At 48.9% G+C, this 22566-nt stretch overlaps 1 protein-coding gene across 1 annotated transcript in view; it reads left to right on the top strand.

Annotated features, from left to right (window-relative positions):
- Positions 1-4322: 4322 nt before the first annotated feature.
- The window catches only part of Jag1 (jagged canonical Notch ligand 1), a 35376-nt gene continuing 17132 nt past the window's right edge, over positions 4323-22566 (top strand). The window contains exons 1-5 of the mRNA XM_051144725.1: positions 4323-4432; positions 4897-5202; positions 13494-13545; positions 18431-18685; positions 20217-20277. Coding sequence (XP_051000682.1) covers positions 4352-4432; positions 4897-5202; positions 13494-13545; positions 18431-18685; positions 20217-20277 — 755 coding nt within the window. The 5' untranslated portion in view covers positions 4323-4351. The remainder of the gene's footprint in view (positions 4433-4896; positions 5203-13493; positions 13546-18430; positions 18686-20216; positions 20278-22566) is intronic.

Raw genomic sequence — 22566 nt, 5'->3', positions numbered from 1 at the left:
CCTCTCTCCCCTCTCTCTTCACACATGGCTCAGGGTCATGACCTCTCTGGACTCGCCCAGATGTGTCTGCCTCTGGCTATGCTCCCTTTTATCTGCAACAAACTCTCTCTCCCACTGTCCCTAGGAGCAGTCATGTCCCTTCCTTTCTACTTCTTTCTTTTCACTCAAAACCACAATCTAAAGATAAAAGATTTGTAAAGTACACATTACACATTCTTGTCTATAACTTGGGCTTTGCTACTTACTACAATGAAGAAAAGAATTAGAACGACAAGGAATAAGGGGAAAGGTCCTTCCGTCTCCACTACCTGCAGTCCCCGAATGGACACCTAGCTCTATCCCACTGCAGTCAACTATTTGAGTGGTTTCTGCCATGTTCTTGGAACTTGGGATAATATCAGGCATATCAGTAACCATTTCCTCAATGTCTTACAATTAACATTTCAAACAGAGAAATCTTACAGTAAATAAGTCGATTCCCCAGGTCCATGGATTTCCCTTCTCTCACCACTGCTCTTTTCCTCCTTCGGTCTTTTTGAGAAAGGATCTCTATAGACTAGCCTCAAATTTCAAGTAATCCTCTTTAACACCTTAGTGCTTTGTGTAGGCAGTTTATTTAGCCACCCAGCTACTCTCTACTTTTTATGCATTTTGAAGTTACACTGTAGGTATTATATCATTTCAAACATTCCTAAATGTTCTTGTATTGATATAAGTAACTGTGTGTGTGTGTGTGTGTGTGTCTGTGTGTATGTGTGTCTGTGTGTGTCTTTGTTTTCAATCTTTTGATTTTTTTTTTTTAAAACATAATGAATGACACTGGTTTCAAATGTGCTTGTTAATGAACGTTGATAATACATACACCTGTGTCACCTAACCCCCCCCCCCATTAAGACACAGATAGTTGCCTTGTCTCACGCTCAGAAGATCGTCAAGCACATCAAATCTGCAACCACCCACCACCCTGAGCACACTTCATTTTCCCCCAGAGACTAGTTTTTCCTGTTCTAGAGCTTGGTGTAAAGAAACTCACACATGTGGCCTATTTCTCTTTGCGTGATTGTCTTTAGATCATCTATGCTGCTGCATGCATCAGTGCTTCTCAATAACTATTGATTAGCTGACTCTTATCAGTAGTGATTAAGGATTTCGGTTGGTTAAAACATTTAAAATACAATCACTATAATGTGAATGTCTCTGATTAAGCCCAATGGAAGTCGGGATTGCTTGGTGATTATGCAATAAATGTGAGGGGGCGTTCTGTGGATAAGAAATTGAGGCATCCTCTTTTTATTAATTACAGGAGATATCCAAACAAATGCAACAGGTCAGAGGACATCTGGCTCTGAGCCCCCTTCCTCTCAGGTGTAAGAGTGATGCCTAAGTGTTATTCTTCCAGGGAATGTTTTCTGAGCCATTAGTTTACAGTCAAAAAGCAAAGCCCAAAGGCTATGGCTTGGCAAGGGGAAAACATCCATATTTGAATTCTTTTAACAGTAGTTCCCCATTCCCCAGGTTGTGGGGGTGATGAAGGAAGGGGAGGCCAGAGCTTCTACCCAGTGCCCATTGCAGTAAATGTGACTGGGTCTTCGGGGACTCCCAGCTCACTGGAAGGACCCAAATGAAAACGTTTTAAAGACTCCTCTGTAGTCCACAACTGTCTTCCTCAAATACAGGTTCCCGGGCTCAGAGAAGACCAGGGACTCTGTGCTATCTGCAGTGAGAGTTTGGTGTTTGTTAGTGGTTTGACATTGCTGTTATTAGGTGCGTCTCCCTCCTCAAACCTTTCCCGTTAACGAACTGAACTAAACTCACCGGTGCTGCAGCGTTCCTGGAGCCCACGCCCACGTTGTTACCAGCAGGGCAACTGCAATCCCAGGTAGCTCTTCAACGTAACTCAGGTGTCTGCCTTGAGAATTCTCAACTGCTGTCTAGCCTCCTGTCAGGGGTTAGTGAGTGTGGGGCACAGAGCATGGACTGCTGGGTGCAGCTTTAAACTTTAAAACACCTTTAGACCTCAGAACCCCAAGGCGTGTATGTCCTAAGACCATTGCAGCCTTTATAGGCTGTGTGGCTTTTTCCCCCGTAAAACCATCCCTTGCTTTAAAACTGTCACTGAACCCCCTCATTTGGTGACTAGAGGTAAGACTGAGACGTTGAATGAGAAATGGGGACCATTATGCTTCCATTATGGAAACATTGGAGTTATGGCCTCTACTCGATTAATGTTGACAACTGCATGCTTTGCATTTGTGATAGTTGGGGGAAGCAGGGCTGGGTATACTGAGAAATGCCCAAGTGGCTTCTGCCTAAGCTAGATGCTTCTGTGACCACTTGCAACTTATTCTGATTTTAGCTATGCTCTTCCCAACTATGTATTGAGTTACCCCGGGGACTGATCAGTACGAGGCGCATTGCCTTTAAGAAATCACCTTTCTCAGGTGATTCAAATGCCAAGATTACAGTGCCATCTTTGGTAGCCTTGAACCAATGTACCGACCAGCTTTTCTTGACCTCACCAAATGCTATTGTGATACTCTCTATATTGGGCCTCTCTTTAAATGTACATGGCCACAAATATCTGTATTTTTATGCTGTCATGCTCAGCATGTTGGAAACTATTTTTCCCTTTACCCTTCATGCCCTATTATCTAGGACAGTTGGAGCGGTAAACTGATCTCAGAGAAGCCGTGCTTTTCTTTATGACAGGCCCAATTCAAGATATGAAACTGTTTTCATCCTTTAATGGAAATCTGTTTTCCTAAAGAGCGCTGCTTAAAACCGGCCAGGAGCCTGGAAAGGGGCTGGCAGAGGCTTCAGCCTGCCTGTGGGTTCCCTTTGACCTTGATTATGACCAGGAGTGTCGCTGCTAATTGCGAGGCCTGCCTCAAGGTGGAAAATGGCATCGGTTTCCACCACCACCCAGGAGAAGCCAAGTTCTGTGGCCTGCGCGACAGCTGAGAGGTTTTTCAGGCCGCGCCTCGCCACCCAGAGAGCAGCACGCAGGCCGCCTACAGGTGCAATCCCGCCACTGCGCCGGGGCGGGAGGCTGGCGGAGCCCTCCACGTCTCCGCAAGCCATTCCCGAAGGGCGAGCAGAACGGTGCCCACTCACCCCCACCCCTTTACCCGCCGCCCACTACCCTGCTTCCCCACGCCTCTGCCCTGGCGCGGTCTGGAAAGGAAGCTCGGAGCCCTCCAAGGCTCCACGGATTGAGATTTGGGAAAGGGATGGCGCGCGGCCGAGGCTTTCCCTCGAGTCTGCGGCAAGTCTGGCTCCGGGAAAGTTTTTCAAAGTTCCCAGCAGCGTCTACTCAGGTCGCCTGTGCGAGGCGGAGGAGACGGCGGCGAGCGCGCCAGTCTCGCCGCCGCCGCCGCCAGCACAGTGCTCTGGGCTCGCTTGCTGGGAGCGGCCCGGGCTCCCGGCGGGCAAACCCTCCTCCTCGGCTAAAGCCGCAGCTGACGCAGGCGGCTCGAGAGGCGGAAGCCGCCCGCCCCGACTGCTCCGGCCGCACCGCGGCGCCTACACCTGGGGCTTGCGTGGGAGCCCAGGCCGCTCACCGAGGGGGCGGTCCGGCAGAGGCACTCTGGGCGTCTCGGAGCCACTGGCTCCTCCACGTTCCTTCCAGGTCCTTTCTTTCTCTTTGCCCGATGTCCCTGAGGCGCTGGTCTGCGTGTGGGGGGCCCCCGGGTGACCACGCCACCCGGTTTGTCCCGCATCCCCCCGCCCCCCAACCCATTCTAACTTCCACCCCTCCCCAACAACCCGGAGGAAAGGGGCGTGCCCTCTATTGGATACGCCCCTTATGAATATTAACAATCGCGCATGCGCCTTGTTCCGCGTGCTGGGTAGAGGTGGCCAGCTCCAGTCGCTGCTCCCAGACGGGCGCTCCGGGTCCCTCTTCGAGAGTCAGGCGGGCACGCGTCATTGTGTTACCTGCAGCCGGCCGGCGAGCTAAGCTCAGGGTTTTTTTTTTTTTTCTCCCTCCCTCGAGTTTCATGCAGCTGATCTGAAAGGGAATAAAAGGCTGCGCATAATCATAATAATAAAAGAAAGGGGAGCGCGAGAGAAGGAAAGAAAGCCGAGAGGTGGAAGAGGAGGGGGAGCGACTCAAAGAAGCGATCAGAATAATAAAAGGAGGCCGGGCTCTTTGCCTTTGGAACGCGCTGCTCTTGAAAGGGCTTTTGAAAAGTGTTGTTTTCCAGTCGTGCATGCTCCAATCCACGGAGTATATTAGAGCCCGGACGCGGCGGCCGCGGGGGCAGCGGCGACGGCAGCCTCGGCGGGAGTACCAGCGCTAGCAGCGGCGGCGGCGGCGGCATCCGGAGTGCCCGCGGCGCGCGGCGCAGCGATGCGGTCCCCACGGACGCGCGGCCGGCCCGGGCGCCCCCTGAGCCTTCTGCTCGCCCTGCTCTGTGCCCTGCGAGCCAAGGTAGGAGTCTTTCTTCAGCTCTTACTCCCCGCGGTCCTTTCTCTTCCCTCGTGGCGTCCTGGACGCCGGTGGCTGTGGTTCCCAGGGCAGGTTCCGGAGCCCTTGAGTACAAGGCTCCCTGACCCTGACTCTTCACCCGAGAGGCTGCACCTGGTCTGGGAACGCTGGCTCCCCAGAGGGCAGCCCCTGGCCTCGAAAGATAAACTTCTCCGGGCTGGGAAGAGTGTGGTCATTAAGCCCTTGGCCCTTCTGGGCAGTAGTCTGAGTTTTCCCGCAACCAATGGTTTTAATGCCCTGACTCGGGTCAAACCCTGAATCTAGTTTTGCAAAAATTATTTTCACTTGCCGCCGAGTATTCTTCGCGGCTTGGTGTGCGTGAGGTTGGGTGGGGGCCGCAGGGAATCTTCACCTCCACCGGGAGAGAAAAACTTTCTCACGCGTTGACCGTCCTTCCTCGCCGGCAGGTGTGCGGGGCCTCGGGTCAGTTTGAGCTGGAGATCCTGTCCATGCAGAACCTGAACGGGGAGCTGCAGAATGGCAACTGTTGCGGCGGCACCCGGAACCCTGGCGACCGCAAGTGCACCCGCGACGAGTGTGACACGTACTTCAAAGTGTGCCTCAAGGAGTATCAGTCCCGGGTCACAGCCGGGGGACCCTGCAGCTTCGGCTCAGGCTCTACGCCTGTCATCGGGGGCAACACCTTCAATCTCAAGGCCAGCCGGGGCAACGACCGTAATCGCATCGTGCTGCCTTTCAGTTTCGCCTGGCCGGTGAGTGCGTGAGCGACTCCGGGACCCAGCGGAACGCGGGCCCAAGCCCTGTATTGCCTTGAAAAGGATTTAATGGTCCCTGGCTTGAAAGTTGGTGTTAAGTGGAGAGTCTTTTTGGGTGGCAAGTCTGAGGACCCAGACTATAGCTAGACCTTAAACAAGATGGGCCAGGCGGGTCTTTCCATTCTGGATGGTGTTTGATTAGCCCACCGAAATGGGAATTCTGAAGAGCACTGTGTGTCTGGGGGTGGGGGTGGGGGAATAGGGGAGGAATGCTCAAGGATGCTAGTTTTATACTTGCTCCTTACAATTCCCACCCCCAACCAAGAGGTCATTATAGATGATCTCTTTGCTTAACTAATTAAAACTCAGAGCGCCTTGGAAAGCGACTGCGCACAGTCGGCCCTGCGAACGCTGTCCAAGTTGGCACCCTCCCCTTTCCCGTGAGCCGCCCAGAAGGCGGGTGTGTCCTTCCTGCAGGGTGTGGGGGAGCCAGTTTCCCGCGACTCTAGGGGAGATTTTGGTGTGTTGGAGGGGCGCTCTCCTAGCCTGGGGTGGCGGCTGCAGAGGAGTCTAGGGCTGGCGTCCAGGCTTTAGTCTAGGAGCCCCCGCCCCCTACCCTTTCCTCCCTCCCCCGCTGGTTGTAGCCTTGGCTGCCTTGCTCCCAACAGTTCCCCAGCTCTAGAACAGCTGTGTTTGCAAACTTCCCCGGGAAGGGCGGGCGCATACTCTCGTCCGGAGGGCACAAGGCCCTCCGCAAGCCCTTCCCGCGCAGAGGGAAGGCTTAGAAGCGGAGGCCCGCTGTTAGTAGTGTTTTCGGGTGCAAGTGCAGCGTCCCCTCTTCTCCCGGTGGCCCGCGTAGCAGCTTGAGGCCGGCGTACAGCTGGCAGGCTGCAGCAAAGCCCTTGCAACATCCCAAAATGGGTGGAAGGAAGATGGGTGCGATTGCAGAAGGGGAGGAAAGGGAAATGGTGGGGGTGTGCCCGTTGTCCAAGAGGCGTGACTCGCTGCCAGGACTGGTGCTTGGCCAAGCTTGAGCTCCGAGGGTGGGTGGTAAGAGGGGGAGCGCTGTGCCCCGGAGGATTGCTTTTCCGCCACGTGCTCCGACGGGGTGCGCTCTGCTGCCTCCTACCCGCGGGTTTGGGCTGTGATTTAAAACTCTTCAGAGGGGCGGGAGAGGAGCCTGTCTGGCTGTGCGGGTGTGTGAAGCCTAGCTGGCTCTTAAAAGTCTGCGTTTACGGGAGTTGGCCTTTGCTGTGGGTGCGATAAGACTGTTATCAAAAACATGCTATTAAAAGGGTCTTATTTTGGCAGGGGATTGCTGCCGTCGGGGTGAAGTCCTCTTCAGATCTGAGGGCTGTGTCTGTTGTGGGATTTCACTTTTACAAAGAATGTTTGTCTTGTTTGTTAATCCCCTATTAGGGAGAACTTTAAGCTAAAGAGGTTGGCCACCTCTAAATCTGGCTGGGTCCAAGCTTAGGGTGGATGCTTACTGGCTGCCCTTGAACTGTGTTTGGAGTTTAGGAGGAAGGGGCCTGCAGGTGGTTCCAGCCTCCTTAGGATCAGTCCGACCCCCTCGCTTTTCACAAGACCATAAAAGGAATCTTATTAGTGATGTGGAAAAAAAACGGCAGGCCTGGCTGAGGTTTATTTTGAAGAGAGGGGTCAGAGGGAGGATGGCTTGGATGGAAACAGACAGGCTTGCTCCACAGGCTGGTGGAGACAAGTGACCTACAAGTGTGGCTGCCTGCTTTTGACACCTGGAAGAGAGCTTTCTTCACAGACAAGGAGCTGTAAGGGTGTGAGTGAGTGTAGCTAGTTTCCGCCACCGACTTGCTAGTGCTCTTCAGTGCCTTCAGGCCCCACGGGTCACCAACCATGAGGCAGACTAGGCTTTTCTAGAAAGAGAGACCTACTAGGTCAGCACTGAGAATGTGGTTCTTTTTAAGCTGGGCCAAGTACATGTATCACTCATAAACAACTCTCCACCCTGCTGCCCCCCAAAAAGGCCTCCTGTGAAATACAAGCTTTACTTCCCAAGAGAAAGTGGTGTGTGTGTGTGTGTGTGTGTGTGTGTGTGTGTGTGTGTGTGTGTGTGTGTGTTGTTTGTTTTCCTCTGTGTGGTTAGAGAAACGCTGCTGTCTCTAACTTCCAAGAATGACTCCAGGGTGAGTGTTAGCTTCAGTGAAAGCCGTAAGTTTCCCAAGTGTTTGTGGACAGCACAGCTTCATTCACTTTGGCAATTAACACTAGAAGCTTGTCTTTCAAACTGGTCTTCAGGGCTGGGGGTCAGAGCTCTCTGGCAGAGGATTTGCCTAGCATTCTTAAAGGTCCTGGGTTTGACTCCAAACACCACAAACTTAATTTTTTTTTTTTTTTTTTTTTTTTGTCTTTTTGTTGGATAGCCAACAGTGGACTGTGTGCATAGACCATTGGAATTCAAGCGAGGATATAGAGTTTAGAAAGCAAACAAAAACTCCATGCTACCTTGGCCTCTTGGCCACGTAAGCCGTCAACCCCTGAGCAGGCACAGTTGTCATTTGGGCTAAGTCCTCCTAAATTGGCTTACAGGGCAAGGGAAACATTGTGGTTGGCAAGGCGGGTTCAGTGAAGAAGGGTCAAATAATTCCTGTCTCCTGTTTGCTATTATGGCTCTCGTTCGTGGTTCAGGTGATTTGGTCGCATAGGAAACCCAGTCTACACCCCAGCCTGGGAGATGCTCTAAAGTGGGCTTCCCTGCCACATCAGTATCTATCATATTTGCTTATATGCCCCTCCCCCTTGGACTATATCACTTTCAGCATGGACTGCTCTGGCTCCAGCTGTGTGCCAGTGGCTTCTGTTTTGTTGTCTTCCATGCTGCAAGGGAGCTCACCTTGTAGCAATGAACCTGATTTATCATTCTCAATTTGGGTGACTAGGTGATAAGAACATCTTTATGACAGGTAATTGAGCTTAACAAGAAATGATTTGGGAATAACCATTAATTGATCACTGAAATGGTTAATTTGCACCTCCCCAAATTAGTTCAAAATCCCAGTAGTGCCTGCTCATTAAAAATGTATTAGCATAATTACTTCTGTTTTTGAGAACCTCAGTCATATGGCTGCATTGATGGCCCTAAATTGTAATGACTTGGGGAGAAACAAGTGGAGTATCTGGCTTTATCTTTAAGTGCCACTGACCCCATTCAGAGTCTTGCTGAGGTCAACTTTAATTAATTTTAGGAAAAGCCGATGGCATGTGACTGTAACGTGGCAGAAGGATGCCAGCTTGAGCCCTTCTCACACTTACAGCCTCAGTGACGAAATAGCAGGAGTTAGAGTCAAGCTGACATCAGGTGGTTAATCACAGAATCTAAATGGCCAGTCCTTGGGTCTGGTTATGTTCCCTGCCATCCTTCCTCCGGATGTGTGAGGACACATGGAAGACAGAGGAACCCTTGTAAGCACTGTAGAATCCTGTGACCTGGAGTACTTATTTGATTTCTAATAGTTTTCCTTGCAGGTAATAACCCTCTCTGTGTTTTCTTCCTCCTTGTCTTGTTTCTTAGCAACTTGCTCAAACCTCCAGTATTTACAAGAATTTGCAACCCACCAGCTCCACACCCATAATTCTATAGGGACTCAGAGCATTGCAAAGAACGGTGAAGCTTTAGGCTCAGTGCTGTGGAAAGCTGAATGGGTCAGAAGAGGAAGCACGCAGCAGTGTAGTCAGTATATAACCTCCCAGCCAGCCAGCTGAATGTTACCTAACATCCTTACTGGTACCTTCAGGGATGCTTTGTACAGAGGACATATAGGAAAGTTAGGGTGGAGGAGGAAGCTCTTTATGAGAAAACAAGGCCGCCAAAGCCACAAGGAGTTTTCCCTTCGAGTGTGACAACAGGAATGCGAGCGGACTTCTTGGCCAGCCAGATTCAGAGCAACCACCGTTCCTGTTGTGTAAGGACCAGAGTTGGTTCCAGTGTCAGGCTTTCTCTAGTGAGGGTGACTATTCTGTGTGGGTGTGCAGACTGCTAGCTTGATGATCCATAATGACCCATATCCCTGAGAAGTTCTTTCTGATGAAGTTCTTGAGACCTACCCCTATCCCAAGGTTTTAGGATTCAAGCTGCTCCAAAGTGGCATTTGGCTCCAGCTCTTAAATTTACTTTAAACATAATTAAAACAGAATAAACTTAACCTTTTCCTTCAAGGGCCAGAAGACATGTCTAGAGGCATGAAAGTGAAGATTCTAACATGGGGCGAGGGAGGGGGGGCAGGGGGGGTGGGTGTTGGGGAGGGGAGGTGCGGTTCAGAAAGCTGCTGTTGGCTGGCTTCTGATTATTGCTTGGCCCACAGCAGCCCCTTGGCCCTTATTCATAGTGTCTGTAACACCTCTCATTGGGGGCAGTGCATATGTGGGAAAGACATTCCCAGGGTGGCTCCTAGTGGTTGCAGGGGGCATGTAAATTATCAAACTGAGTCCTCTACCAGCTCAGCCCAGTTTTTATGCGCTTTTGGTAAATAAGTAGAAAGGCTTCTTGTTCAGGCTTGCTCTGTGTGAACTGGATGGTTGTGCTTGGCTGGCTCCTCGGTATTCTATCTATTAACCTCACCACCCTTTTGTAACTGGTGCATTTAATTATCAGTGGGATGCCTTTCAAACAGGTAAGGGTAATGATGGGAAAGGGGTTAGGGGCTTCTCATTGAGAGTCTCAAATCTGGATATGAGCTGTGGGGCCCCTTGGTGAGTCTTTGAGGTGGGCTTTGATGAGAAAATCACCCTTTGTAACTAGATCACACTCTATTGACATGTCAAACCCTGCAGAAATTGTTGCTGGCTATGGTTGGAGCCTCAGCTTGCATGCACTGGGGGAGTGGTTCTTTTCTTCACCCCTCACCTTGCCCAAACCCTAAAAGATAGAAATTGTGTGTGCCCCACACATGGACTCTCTGAACTCTTTTTTTTTTTTTTTTTTTTAACACGTTTTGTGACTAGAATATTTTATACTCTGGCCACCCAGACACAGGCAGGACAATAGAGTTGGCTGGACTGACTGAAGTGAGGATTATGGGGAAGAATGGGGCCTCTCCAGAAATACTGCTAATACAGGACAAGCGACAGGAAGCAACAGTTGAGTCAGCAGAGTGCATGCAGGGCCCCTGACAGACCTGGGGCCAGCAGGCTGGGTACAATGGTTGTGTTGGCACTTGGGGCATTCCCAGGATGTGCATGCCTCTGATGGGCCTGCCTGTCGTAGTGGTCTGGGGTTTTGGACTCCACACGCGTGCCGTTTGGATGGCGGTTTGTTTGTGTCCGTCAGCTTGGCAGGAGGGAAGGCAGCCGCTTCTTAGGGTTTGGTTTGGCTACCACTGTTGCCAGGAAAAGGAAGCTCCCAGCTGCCAACACAATCACCTTTGTTTCTTACATCCCCCCCTGCTTAATGTGGCAATTAAGTGCTTACTGCTTTGCCCAGTGCCAAAGTAACCGCCATGGAGTGGGGCAGGACAAAGAATGAAGCCTAGACCAGCAGCTCAAAAGTGTGGAGGCTAGGAGGTGGTGCCTGGTGACCCAGCCTTGGAAAGGCGACTTGGTAACTGTGGTATGCCTTGGGGACTTTGATTCCAAGACCCTTCTGTTGGTAAAATGGTCTGGAAATCTCTCAAAGGGCCGTCTGAAAGCTGACCAGTGCAGCACTTTTTAAAGCCTCACAAGAATGGAAGTCAGCTGCCGTGGTGCCAGATGTCCTTGAGCTTCGGGCTGGGAAGGGGCAGAAGTGACTCACTTGCAAATCCAGATGGAAGATCTGGGAGCTATCATGCCTCTTGTTTTGCCCTCAGACTACTACGCTGGGGAGGCTGAGGACAAAAGATGAAATCTGGGTACCTCATCAAATTCTTTTATTGTTTGAACCCCAGCAAAACTGGGGATTTGCTTTTGGTTTGAATTTGGGTGTGAAGTTAAGATGGAGACAAACTTGCTTTTCTAAGCCCCTTCCAAACTCCCCTAGGGCTGAGGACTTGGCCCCTGCTGAGGATGGGATTTGTAGCAGCCAATCATGTGGCTGGGTATCAGCTTGAGTGACACAAGGTGCACATGGTCTAGAATCTCAGGGTTCGGACATACAGTTGGGGATGTACAGAGGTCAAGCGTGGGCCTGGGAAAAATTAAAGCTCCCTAGCAACTAATAATCATTGCCAAATTATCTTGATTGTTGATCTATAGTGTGGGGATGGCGTGGGAGGCAAGAATGCCTCTTAATAGGAGCCTTGGAGGGAGTCCTTTCTCTGAAGGCAGGGTACCCATTCCCCGGGAAAGCTGGAACTCTAATCCAGGCTCTTAAGAGAAAGCAAAACCCAAGCTTGGCTGTCATTATTGTAAGCCCTTACCCTCATTCTAGCCCACCTAAACCCCCCAAAAGGAAGGCACTTGATTAGGGGATCATACTGGTCAGCCCATGGGGCTTTTCTCTCCAGCTGGGGTGGTGTTGGTCAGCAACTTTTGAGTCCAAGGTGAACCTGGCAGATGGCTTGACCTTACAAGTTCTTGTGCAAGGTCTAAGGATGCTTTCTGCCTCGAATGTGAAGCTGAGTTAATGCTGCTGTGCCAGCTAGTTCCAAGGCACCTTCCTTTGCAGTGGTGTTTGGGGGTATTATGTGTGGTTAGTGCTTGTGCAAGTCTGTCAAAACTCTTGGTATCAATGCATTTAATCAGAGGATTAATTACAGCAATATTGTTGAAGTGAAGGATGTGGGCCTCAACGTGACCAACAAATGAAGGGCTTAATTATACAGAATCAGCCACACATCTGGCCTCATTTCGACTTGGCTCTCACCGTGAATCAGTCGAGAAATATAATTTCTTGCTGCTCTTCGGAAAGAGTCCTATAATTTGTAGGAAGTCCTAGGAAACTTAAAGAGGCTGTAAATAAGGTGTAACTTTCACTAATAAAATATTAACGACAATAACAATGTATTTGGACCTACAGCCACTAACAGTAGAGGGCTTGGTATGTGTCCTAGCTTGCCCGGTTTTGCCTGCTTTGTGAGCATTTTCCCACAGTTATCAGTGAACGAAATGGAATCCCCGCTGTAAGTATGAAACATATTTCGGCTGAATTCCAAGGCAGAGTCTATCACAAGATGTTTTTGTGGTCAGAGCAGACCTGCTGTGTCACTGAGAGAGGAGGGAGCTCGCCTCAGTTTATGAATGAACCCTCCTGCTTTTCTCCCATGCTTTCACACCCTATCGGTGCCATCTCTTCCCCTGGCAGCAATTTCTGGTGGCATTGTGGTTATCTGAGCAACCATAAGCACTGCATGGGTTTGTGCCGGTGGCAGAGCAGGGCTGCACAACCTGTTCTGGTTCCTTTTCTCCACGGTAGTTCTCCAGCCCCCAGATAGGCTTAGTAAGATTCACCTCAGTGCCTATTGTAAGCGAAGATTTGAGTAAAAGTGGAAATTTGCTAATGGCTTGGGTGTTGGGGAAGGAGGCATGGGGATGGGGGATTCAGAGACACACTGCTTAGAAGATAAAAAGTGCTTTAGTAGGATGGCTGGCATCTTGCCAGTCAGTATCCAGGGAATTGTTTAGTTACCGAACTGATTATTTCAGGAATGTGAGATCTTATTGACAGATACACTCATCAATAACTACAGCCCATGTGTGCGCAGTGCCTTCTCCTTTGTACTTTCTCCCACAGACAGCCACAACCCAACCCACCATCCAAGCTAGGTTGCTGCCTTTGTCTTAAGTCTTTGAGCCTACCCCTCCTTCTTCCGAGAGTCACCTGATACTTGTGGGAGCTGGGATGGTCTCACACAGACAGGGCTTTCAAAGGGGTTCTGAAAAGGAAAAGGGGCCTCCCTGGGGACTGCCCCACCAGGGCCTAACGCGTAACCTTAGCAGTTCTCTCTCAGTACAAATACCTGAGTAGGTTGGCTTGGGATAAATTCTTTGTGTGAGTTTTTTTCTCATACACTAGCAGTGGGGACTGAACAGTTTTGGGAAACCTATATGCTATCAGTTCCCATATAGGGAGGCACTACTTTCTGATCAGGGCTTTGGGCTGCTTGCTTGCTTGGTGTGAGCCCCAGTGTGCCCCTGTCAGGTGGAAGGAGTTATTTTGTCAACCTGGAAAGAGTGCTGAGGAGAAAAGTAGAGGTTGGTCTGGCTTCAATATCCAGTTGCCTTTTTCTGCCTTCTATTTTTGGGTTGGTGGAACACACAGGGTGCGCCAGAGACTATAGCAGCCTAGAGTTGATTCTTATGTCTGAATCATTAAACTTTGCTTATCTGTCTTGCAGAGGTCCTACACTTTGCTGTTGGAGGCATGGGATTCCAGTAATGACACCGTGCGTAAGTATCTCATCAGGGAATTTTTCTTTAGATGCTCAGGAAGCGTAGAGATTGGCAGACCTGCCAGTTCAAAGACCCCAATGCCCCACCCCCACCTGGGCTGAACCTGTCTCCGGGATCTATGCCCTAACTTCCTAGAATTTTCATCTGAAATATTAAGTAGCCAGAACAGACTCCCAGTTTACTCAGTCCTTGCAAAAAAGGGACCTAGATTATCTCTGGATAGAGATCTTAATGGTTTTTACAACTTTAAAACCTTGTAGACTGCTAAAGGATCAAAGTAGTGACTTTTTAAAAGTCCATTTAAACTTTAAGTGAGCATTTAATCTCTCATCAGAAAGATAAAGCCATAAAGTGTGCTGCTGGGCTCTAAAGCTGGACCTTAAATTTCACTTGGTGGGCAGGTGAGCCTCAAGCCAGTCTGAGTTTCCCACACTGCTCACCACAACCCTCCCATTGAAGCGGAATTTCAGAGCCCCCGCAGTCATGACCTGCCCTGCCCCTTCTGAAAGATGGCTCTGTTTTCTGGGCAGGTTGCTTTTCAGGCCTGTAGAGGGGTGGCAGGAGGGGGTTGATGAGGCGGTGAAGGTGTGTTCTGGTGACAGTGGTCAACTGTAACTTAACATGTTTTTCCTCACACTAAAATAGACAGTTTTATTTTAAATTTTTTTTTGAATAATCAAATCCTGGATTGTCATTGGAAAACCTGATTCACTCTGAAATTTTTTGATCTGTTGAGAAAGAGCCATTGATCGAGGGTTTTGCCTCTGCCCTCTGCTCCCAGAGTGCCTTGCAGTGCCTTACAGTTTTCTAGGCTATAGAATTTTTCTTTTTCCCACTGCTGATAACATCATTTTCCCTTGTAAACGTCACCATGCCTTGCTACCATAGCTGAAGGTAGTGAGTACCCAGCACGAGCAGTCACAGCTACAGCGACACTCAGTGGGCCACTCAACATGGCGACCTCTCTGGGTTTCTTAGGGGTACAGAGTCCTTGTCAAGCCCTGGTGTGGGGAAGGCTCCTGGTCATTTGGGTTCTTCTCTTGCTTTGGCATCCAGGTATTTAGACACAAGCCCTGCCTGGGATATGAGCTTTCTCACTGTGAAGGACATTTATACTTTAAGGGTGGTGGCAGGGCACTTTGCCAGGCTTGCTTATGGTTTGGTGCCAGCCAAGATCACGAGTACCTGTTTGTTCTCTCCTCCCACCAACATGGAGCTCTGTGTGGACATTCTATCATCGTGCCTTGTGTACAGTGCAGTGGGTAGGGGAGTAGAAGTGAGCCTTCTGATTGCAGGGCTGCAGGACTAGAACCGGAGAGGATGCCTACCCAGAATCTGTGGACTCTGCTATGCTGGCTGTCATCTCACACTCCAGAGCTGTGCCTCTAGGGACCTGCAGCCTGTCCATAGCTCCCATCGTTACACACATTTGCAGGCAATAGAAATCCCTATGCTTTAGGATTCCGAATGTTTTCATTGCTTCCTAAAGTAACTAGTCACTGGACTGGAGATGAGGATGACGAGATGACACCAGTGTGCTTTCAGGCCAGGCCTGCCTTTTAAGAAAGAGTGGTTGACATAATCACAGATGCCTATCACAGTTATAGGAACTTACGTTATGGGCCTTGGATTTGGTGGCTTATCTACTTTTCTGTTCACTCTGTTTTCACCCATTTTTTGCCGAGGTATCACAAGTTCAGTAGTCAAAGCCAAATTGGAGGTCTGTCCTCTCCAAGAAGAGTCCCCCGTTAACGGAGCCCTTTCTGAGCGACCAGCACCAGTGTTTGGACAGCCGGCATCATAAGGCATACATCTGGAAGGCCCCTGTGTACTGTGTTTAGCATCTATATCTGCCCAGCGTCCAGCTTCTGAATAGTCTCTTATCTTTTGTTCTCCATGTAAATCCAGCTGCTCCTACCATGTCTAGTGGTGCTGCCCTGGTCCACCTCACTGCCTGCTTGTACCTTTAGAGTTAGCTTGACTGTCACATGGTCTGTCCTTATTGGCTTCTCCACTCTTATGCTATCCTTTTTCTTTTTTTCGCCTTGAACATAACATTTGGTAGTCATCCCGATGGTAAAAGCTAGCCGCTCAGTGGCTTCCTGGGTCAGATCTTTGTATGCCCTTATTCTTCTGATGGCTTCTCTGAACACACCACATCCACTGTGCCTGTATCCTAGCCATTTATTTCTTATCCTTGAGTACAGCACACTTCCCTCTTGTCTCAGGACCTTTGTGCACAGTTTGTTCTTCCTGGGATGTTTGACTCCTTGTTTTCTTGACCCTCTGCCCTTACAAAGCATCCAAGGATGCCAAAGAGCCCAACAGTGCAGGCTGTTCTTTGGTAGTTCATCGAGTTGCAAACATCCTGGCTTTGCATGTAACTTATAGGCAGATCCCTGAGTTTGGGTCAGAATTCCTTTTCACATCAGCTCTGTAATTATGCCTAATGGAGGTTATTTTGGCATTCTTTGGTATATTTGAAAAACCTCAAGTACAATCCAGACCAGACTAAGCATAGGTGCTTCTAAAGTTCCAGGGCTGGCTCTCCCAGGCATGTTCTTCCGGGCATTTCTAGTATGGCTCAGGGCGATAGCATATAAAGATCCAAGCTTCTCTTTTTCCACCTGAGCAAATGTTTTCAGTATATGGTAAAGGTTAATTGATTGGCTGGCTAAACATAAACAGGAGTCTCTGAGACCAAGTTTTCCCTCTAGATTAGATTCTTCTCCGCTGAGGCCATCACCAAGTTTTCTGGCTGGTCCTTGAGTTGTGTTCACAGTGGTCCGTCCTCCTTGGTGTACAAGGTTGTGGGTGTTGTTTGCTTCATGATGCATCTCATGCCAGTGAAACTTGCAGGGCAGTGTGCTAAAACTAGAGCTACCCCAGGTGAGCTGCCTCCAGTAGTTGGTGGCCTCAGCTGATGGGAGAGATGAGTCACGTGTTAATAATGAATCGTCACACAGTGAACTCAGGCTCCATATAACCCAGACGGCATAGACCGTGCCACATATTTTGTAGTCTCTGTAGGTTTGTGAGCCGCAACCACCCCACCCCACCCTGCCCCATCCCCTGAGGATTCTGATGTTATCTTCACAGCATTTCCTGAACTACACAGAATTCCACGTCATTCTACACCCTCGGGATGGCTCTGAGCTCTGGGCCGAATCACCGTTGTTATCAGCCTGAGAAAAGGCTAAGACACCTTTGTGACGTGGCTCCTGTGTTTAATAATTCCTTCATGAAGCTCTTATAACTACGCCGTGCTAGCCCACCACATTTCTTAACTGTACTGGCAAAGCAAACAGGCAGTTAATGGAGAGGCATTTTTGCCATTCCTTGGTCTGTGTGTATTAGCAAAAACTCAAATACAATGTTACCTGCACGTGGTTCTGTGTGTTACAGGTACATAGGCTTGTTCAAGGCTTGCCCTGCCCACAGCGCAGTCCAGACTGGCTGGGGCTCTGCTCTTTGTAGATTGAGCCACCCAGGAGTTCTTCCCCTGGTCACCTGTAGAGCTTGTCTAGCTTTGTTAAGGAGCATAGGCTCAAGGCCTAGAAAAACAGTGATGTGGGTGTGCAAGAATCACAAAGACATTGCAAGTAGGTCCTAAGTTGCCTCTCCAAGGTGGCCTTGAATTTGACAAGGTGATGACTGGCAGGTTTAAGAAAACAAACACGGCACCAGGCTGAGTGCTGACTTAGAGCCTTGTCTGCTCACATCCCTTCTGCACGCCTTGCTTGTGGGGTTTGGAGCTATTTTAGTACCTGTCTCTTCTCTTAGACCAGATTGCAGATGCCCTCGGGGTAAGGGCCAGATCTCACTGCTTCTAAGAACTGCTTGGACCCTAGACATTTACTTTGCCTAGCAGGTGTTTTTTTAAGGAGCTTGACTTAAACAGACACAAACACAGTGCCTCAACCTACCTGTCTGCAGGCTGAGATGAATTACTCTCACATCTGCCGGCTTCAGCTGATCAAAAAAGTGAAATGTATTACATTTTTGTTGTTGCTAGTGAAATGCCAGCCTAATAAAAGTTTATTGATGTCTTTGTTTTTCACGTATTGCAATCTACCCCTTGGCTCTCAGTGAAGAATTTTGAAATAGAGCTTTTCCAAGCAAGACTTGCAAGTAAAATGGAAAAAAAAAAAAAAAAAAAATCACTAACCTTATCTGGAATAGTAAAATTTCTTTAAGATCAAAATGTCCTAAGGAGCAGTCTTCTATTACATTTAGGAGATTTTTGTTTTTGTGGGTTTTTTTTTGTTTTGTTTTGTTTTGCAAATTAGTGTGGGCCATAATATGTTAGGAAACTTGGCTAAGAGATCACAGGAAGAAATACAAATACTTGGTGTCACTAAATGCCAGCTTAAACAGGAGACAGTTTTACCTACTGTGTAGAGACTGGACAGTGATCTGGGGCACTGCTGTGGCTGCAGCTCCTCGGTGCTATTGGAAGAAAGACCCTCAAGGGTTTGCTGGCAGGTGCTTGGGGAGGTCTCCAGGATGGAGTGTGCTGTTTGTGTGCATATTCTGACTCTGTACTAGCGTTCTCCAGATATTTCTTATTTCTGGCCCCACATTCCTGGGTGGATGCATATTCAACATGACTGTTGTAGCCTTGAATAGCAGGAGGCTAACTTTAATGACTTGGATGCCTGTAGATCAGGGAAGAGGTGCAGGTATCCAACCCTGTTTCCAGGCAAGATATAGGAAGTAAACGAGGTCGAATGGTAAATTGGCAGACAGGTACAGCTTTTGTTGCCTTTTTTTTTTTTTTTACACAACAGTTTGGTTTTTGTACTGTTTTGTGCATGGTCAGAAACAAACATGCTAATATGGATGTTAGTGAGTTTCTTTTTCTTTTCTTTTTTGCCTTTAGAACCTGATAGCATAATTGAAAAGACTTCTCATTCAGGCATGATAAACCCCAGCCGGCAATGGCAGACCCTGAAACAGAACACGGGAATAGCCCACTTTGAGTATCAGATCCGAGTGACCTGTGATGACCACTACTATGGTTTTGGCTGCAATAAGTTTTGTCGACCTAGAGACGACTTCTTTGGACACTATGCCTGTGACCAGAACGGCAACAAAACCTGCATGGAAGGCTGGATGGGTCCAGAGTGTAACAAAGGTATGCGCACATGCAGCTGGGTGGCTTGGCAAATGCTGTTGGCCTGTTGCTTTGGGTGCCAGGTTCTCACGCTTATAAGAGTCAGGTGGCAGGGTGGGATACTGCTGTTATCTTGGACCAGAGCACGAAGATGCTGTGTGTAGAAGATTCTGTTGGTGCCCTGTCCAGATTCCCTTTACCAGCTGGTGTGTCCCCATCCCCCAGCTGCCGTGAGTGTTGGCTGCTAACAGCTCGCAGCTGCTCTTTCTCCAGGGAGTTGTCCTTGGCCAAGCAGGAGCCACTCTTTGCCCCGTTCCTGCAGGGAGCAGTTACTGAGTGACTGACATGGGGGAAGGGGGCGGGGTGGGGGATGTTACAAAGGCCAACCCCTTTGCTTTAACACTGTGGAATAAGATTCACACTTCAGAGGTTCCCCTGGGATCACACTGAAGTCAGACCCCAGCTGAGACCACATCCTTACTCAACTCCTCCTTTGGCCTCATCTCCCTCGCCCCCCCCCCCCATCCCCATTCCTTCCTCCTCTTACCAAATCTCCTCACACTCTGCTTCTGAGGAGCTTGATGCCAAACAGGAACAGGGTAGGCTAGGGATGTTTGAACAGACAGTGCTCTGGGAAATTACAGCCCTGAGCTGCTCCTGTGGCATTAAAGGTGGGGGTTGGGGGATGGGGTAGATGGTTGCCTTGTACTTTCATATTCTTTATGACTGAATCCATCCAAAGGAGTCCAAGCTTTAGAGTCTAGAATGAAGTAATTCTAATTCCTCGCAATAGGGCTGGGGATCCTAGCACGACATAGGCTATCCCCTCATGGTCAGATAATGCACCTTGCTCATCTTGCACAATAATTAGATAAACTCCTTTGTTTAGCGTTGACTTGTGAGGGATGGGCACAGGAGGACATTTGGTCTCTTAGGCAGTACTCCTTTCTTCAAGTAGCTGGTGGCAGTAGTTTGTTTGAAAGGTGGCACTTCTGGAATTGACAATAGAAGCAATTGCTTGACATATTTTAAAAAACAAGTAGCAATTACTTAAGTTCTTTAGTGTCCGGGTTCCCTTTAAGTGTCAGCTTGATTTCTTTCTCTCTGTGAGCAAGTTTAGAGTTGCTTTGTGAGGCTACTTGGCCACAGGACTAGCTTGCCTGGTTCTTTAGTCCCGTGGGATTGTTGAAACCACGCATTTGAGAGGCTCGCCTGAAGATACTGTGGTGGGACAGTGTTGGGGTAGGGGAAGGCCAGATGCCTTCATTTTTCTCTTGATGAGGGGGAATTAGGCCCAGACAGGAGTAGACATGATGAGGGATCCATACCCCCTCAACCCCCACTGCCCACCCCCCTCCTCTGTCATTTGTTTTTGTTTTCATTTTGTCCCCGAATAGTATTGTGATTGAGGATCCACTAACATGGCCTTGGAGTTTAAACCTGGATTTGTTCATTGGGCCCCCAGATGTATGTACCAGGCCATTCTCATGACAGTGACCAGCAAGGTGTAGGCAGTACTGTTGCTAATGGAACTACCTGTTGTATTTTACAGCTATATGCCGACAGGGCTGCAGTCCCAAGCATGGCTCTTGCAAGCTCCCAGGCGACTGCAGGTAATTGGCCAACTAATTGAACTTCGGTAACAACAACAACCCCTACCCCTTGACTTTCTCTCTCTGTCTCTCTTTTGCAACCTGGAGACTGACTTCATTGTGAGTGCCCCCTCTCTTTTTTGGAGGATGCAAAACTTAGTGGGGGAAAAACCAAAGCAGGCACATCCAAAGCTTATTGAATCATACCAGCTGTTCGGTGGAATGCACACTTCTTCTTTGGTGCAGGGGAAAAAGAAAAAACAACCAAGCCCAACCCCCCCCCAAAACAAAACAAAACAAAACAAAAAACAAAAACAAAAACTTAACGGGCAGAGCTGGCATCTTTCTGTATTAACTGTTCTGCAAATTGATAAGATGTGTTTTTAATCTTCCTTAAGTGCTAATGGACTGGAGTGGGATGTAGCTTTGTTGCCCTGGGTCTCCTCCTCCACCCTGGCTTTTCCTCTGTTGCCCTCCCCCACTTTTCCCATCAGTAGGAGAAAGTCCAGCATTCTTTAGAATGGGATTAGTCCAATCTCCTGGCCCCTTTGCGGGCTGGAGCTGGGCTGGCGCTGGAGGTTAATGGCTGTGCTGGAATCTGCTCAGTTGAGCCTGATGAATGTCGACTTTGCTGCTGGCCTTTGAAGTCTGTTCTTTATGGTCCAGGGACAATAGTAAAGCCAAACGGGAAACCTACCCTGCCTGTTTCCCCTTCCGATGCCGGTTTTGGGGGCTTTTTGAAATGTACATTATGCCAATTTGGAAGAGACTTGTTTCAGGAAATCCCTTTGTGCATGGCATTTTGACTGGACTCAGGCTTTATTCTCCCCCCAAGCCTTTAAGGCTTAGCAAATTTGATGAGATGCTAAGTGGACTCTTCAGTCCTGTCACCTTTGCTCTGCAAGGCTACACTGACTTGAGTGAGCCCGGAGACAGTTCTGAAACTGTCTAAAGGCACAAACCCGTAGAGCACCTGCTGCTCATCCTAAAATACGTTGTTGTTGTTTTTTATTTTAAGGGTTCGGTGGTGGGCCCCCAGTAGCTGCCGTTGCCCCAAATGGAAGAATTAACAGAGAACTCTTTGATGTGCAGTGCAGGTTATTGGCTTGCACAACAGCCACTGACAACGGCATTGGTTGGTCTGCATTTGACAACCTTGCTCAGTGCTTTTTCGCTCAGTAAACACTAGGGCTACTGCTTTAACAAGTCACCTGTAGGCTTACCCCTGCCCTGTGTTCTCTTCCCAAGTCATGGGAGTGCTAGCTTGAGGCTGAAGAGAGATTCAAGGCAGCTGGAAGTAAACTAAGAACAGGCTGTCCTGGGGTTGTTTCTTCCTGCTTTTTGAAAGTTGATTTTCAGGAAGCCTGAACAGGATTTGCCCACTATGGAAGTGCCCGGTCACAGCTGACTGTGACATGTGACAGCCTCTTTGTCAGAGATGGAGCAGAGACCTATGTACAGTGGCCCTGCTAATTACGGCTGGCTCTGGAGAAAGTAAGAGCACTCCTAGGGCCTCAGAGCCTGCTCCCTGCTCAGATAGTATCAGCCAGGCCAACTGAGATGAGTGCTACTGTCATCAGAATAAACAGACTGCCGGGCAGGGGCGGGCCCTCCCAGCCAGAACAACAGGCTTTGTTTCCAGAGTAGAGCCCTTTCTCTTTCGAAGTCTCACCTCCCACTCCTTGCCCGGACACGCACCAGCGCTCTTATTTACTTAAGGTGCAACTTTCCCACACGCCATTTGCATAGTCTCCCAGCCCAGTTCCTTCTCTTTGCCTTGAAAGAAAATCAAAACAGAACCTTCCAGCTAAGGAAGTTCAGGTTGGGTCCTGCTCCAGAAATAGTTGCACGGCAAGTTGCCTGTAAGTTGTCTTTTGCCTTATGTATTACATGAGCCTTTTTTTTCCCCCTTGACTCACCCACAGGAGAAAACTTCACTGGTTTTGTTGTTTCCAGGTAGACTCAGGTTGCCTCTTCCTGGGTGTACAGGCTGGTTTAGTGCCAGCCTGCCAATAGTATCAAAGTTAATTATGAATCATCATCTGAGGAAGGGCTCTCAGTTTCTCATGAGAATGCTAATCATCTATCATTACGCTGGGACAACTTGGTAGATGCCTCTGTTAGGGTCAGTATTTTTATTTGTTTTCGTTTGAAGTCATCCATGGCCGCCTATGGTTGCTTTTTTTATGCTTGGGCATTGAGCCTTTGTTAATTAGGAGGCGAGGTTGGGTCCTCAGCTGTCCTGCTTGGTTTTATTAGACAAACTGAAGAAGTGTAGCCATCTTTCACTCAGGCCATTGAGGGGAGAAA

The sequence above is a fragment of the Acomys russatus genome, chromosome 4 (assembly GCF_903995435.1).
Source record: "Acomys russatus chromosome 4, mAcoRus1.1, whole genome shotgun sequence".
Taxonomy (NCBI): domain Eukaryota; kingdom Metazoa; phylum Chordata; class Mammalia; order Rodentia; family Muridae; genus Acomys; species Acomys russatus.
This window is presented reverse-complemented; position numbering and strand designations above follow the sequence as displayed.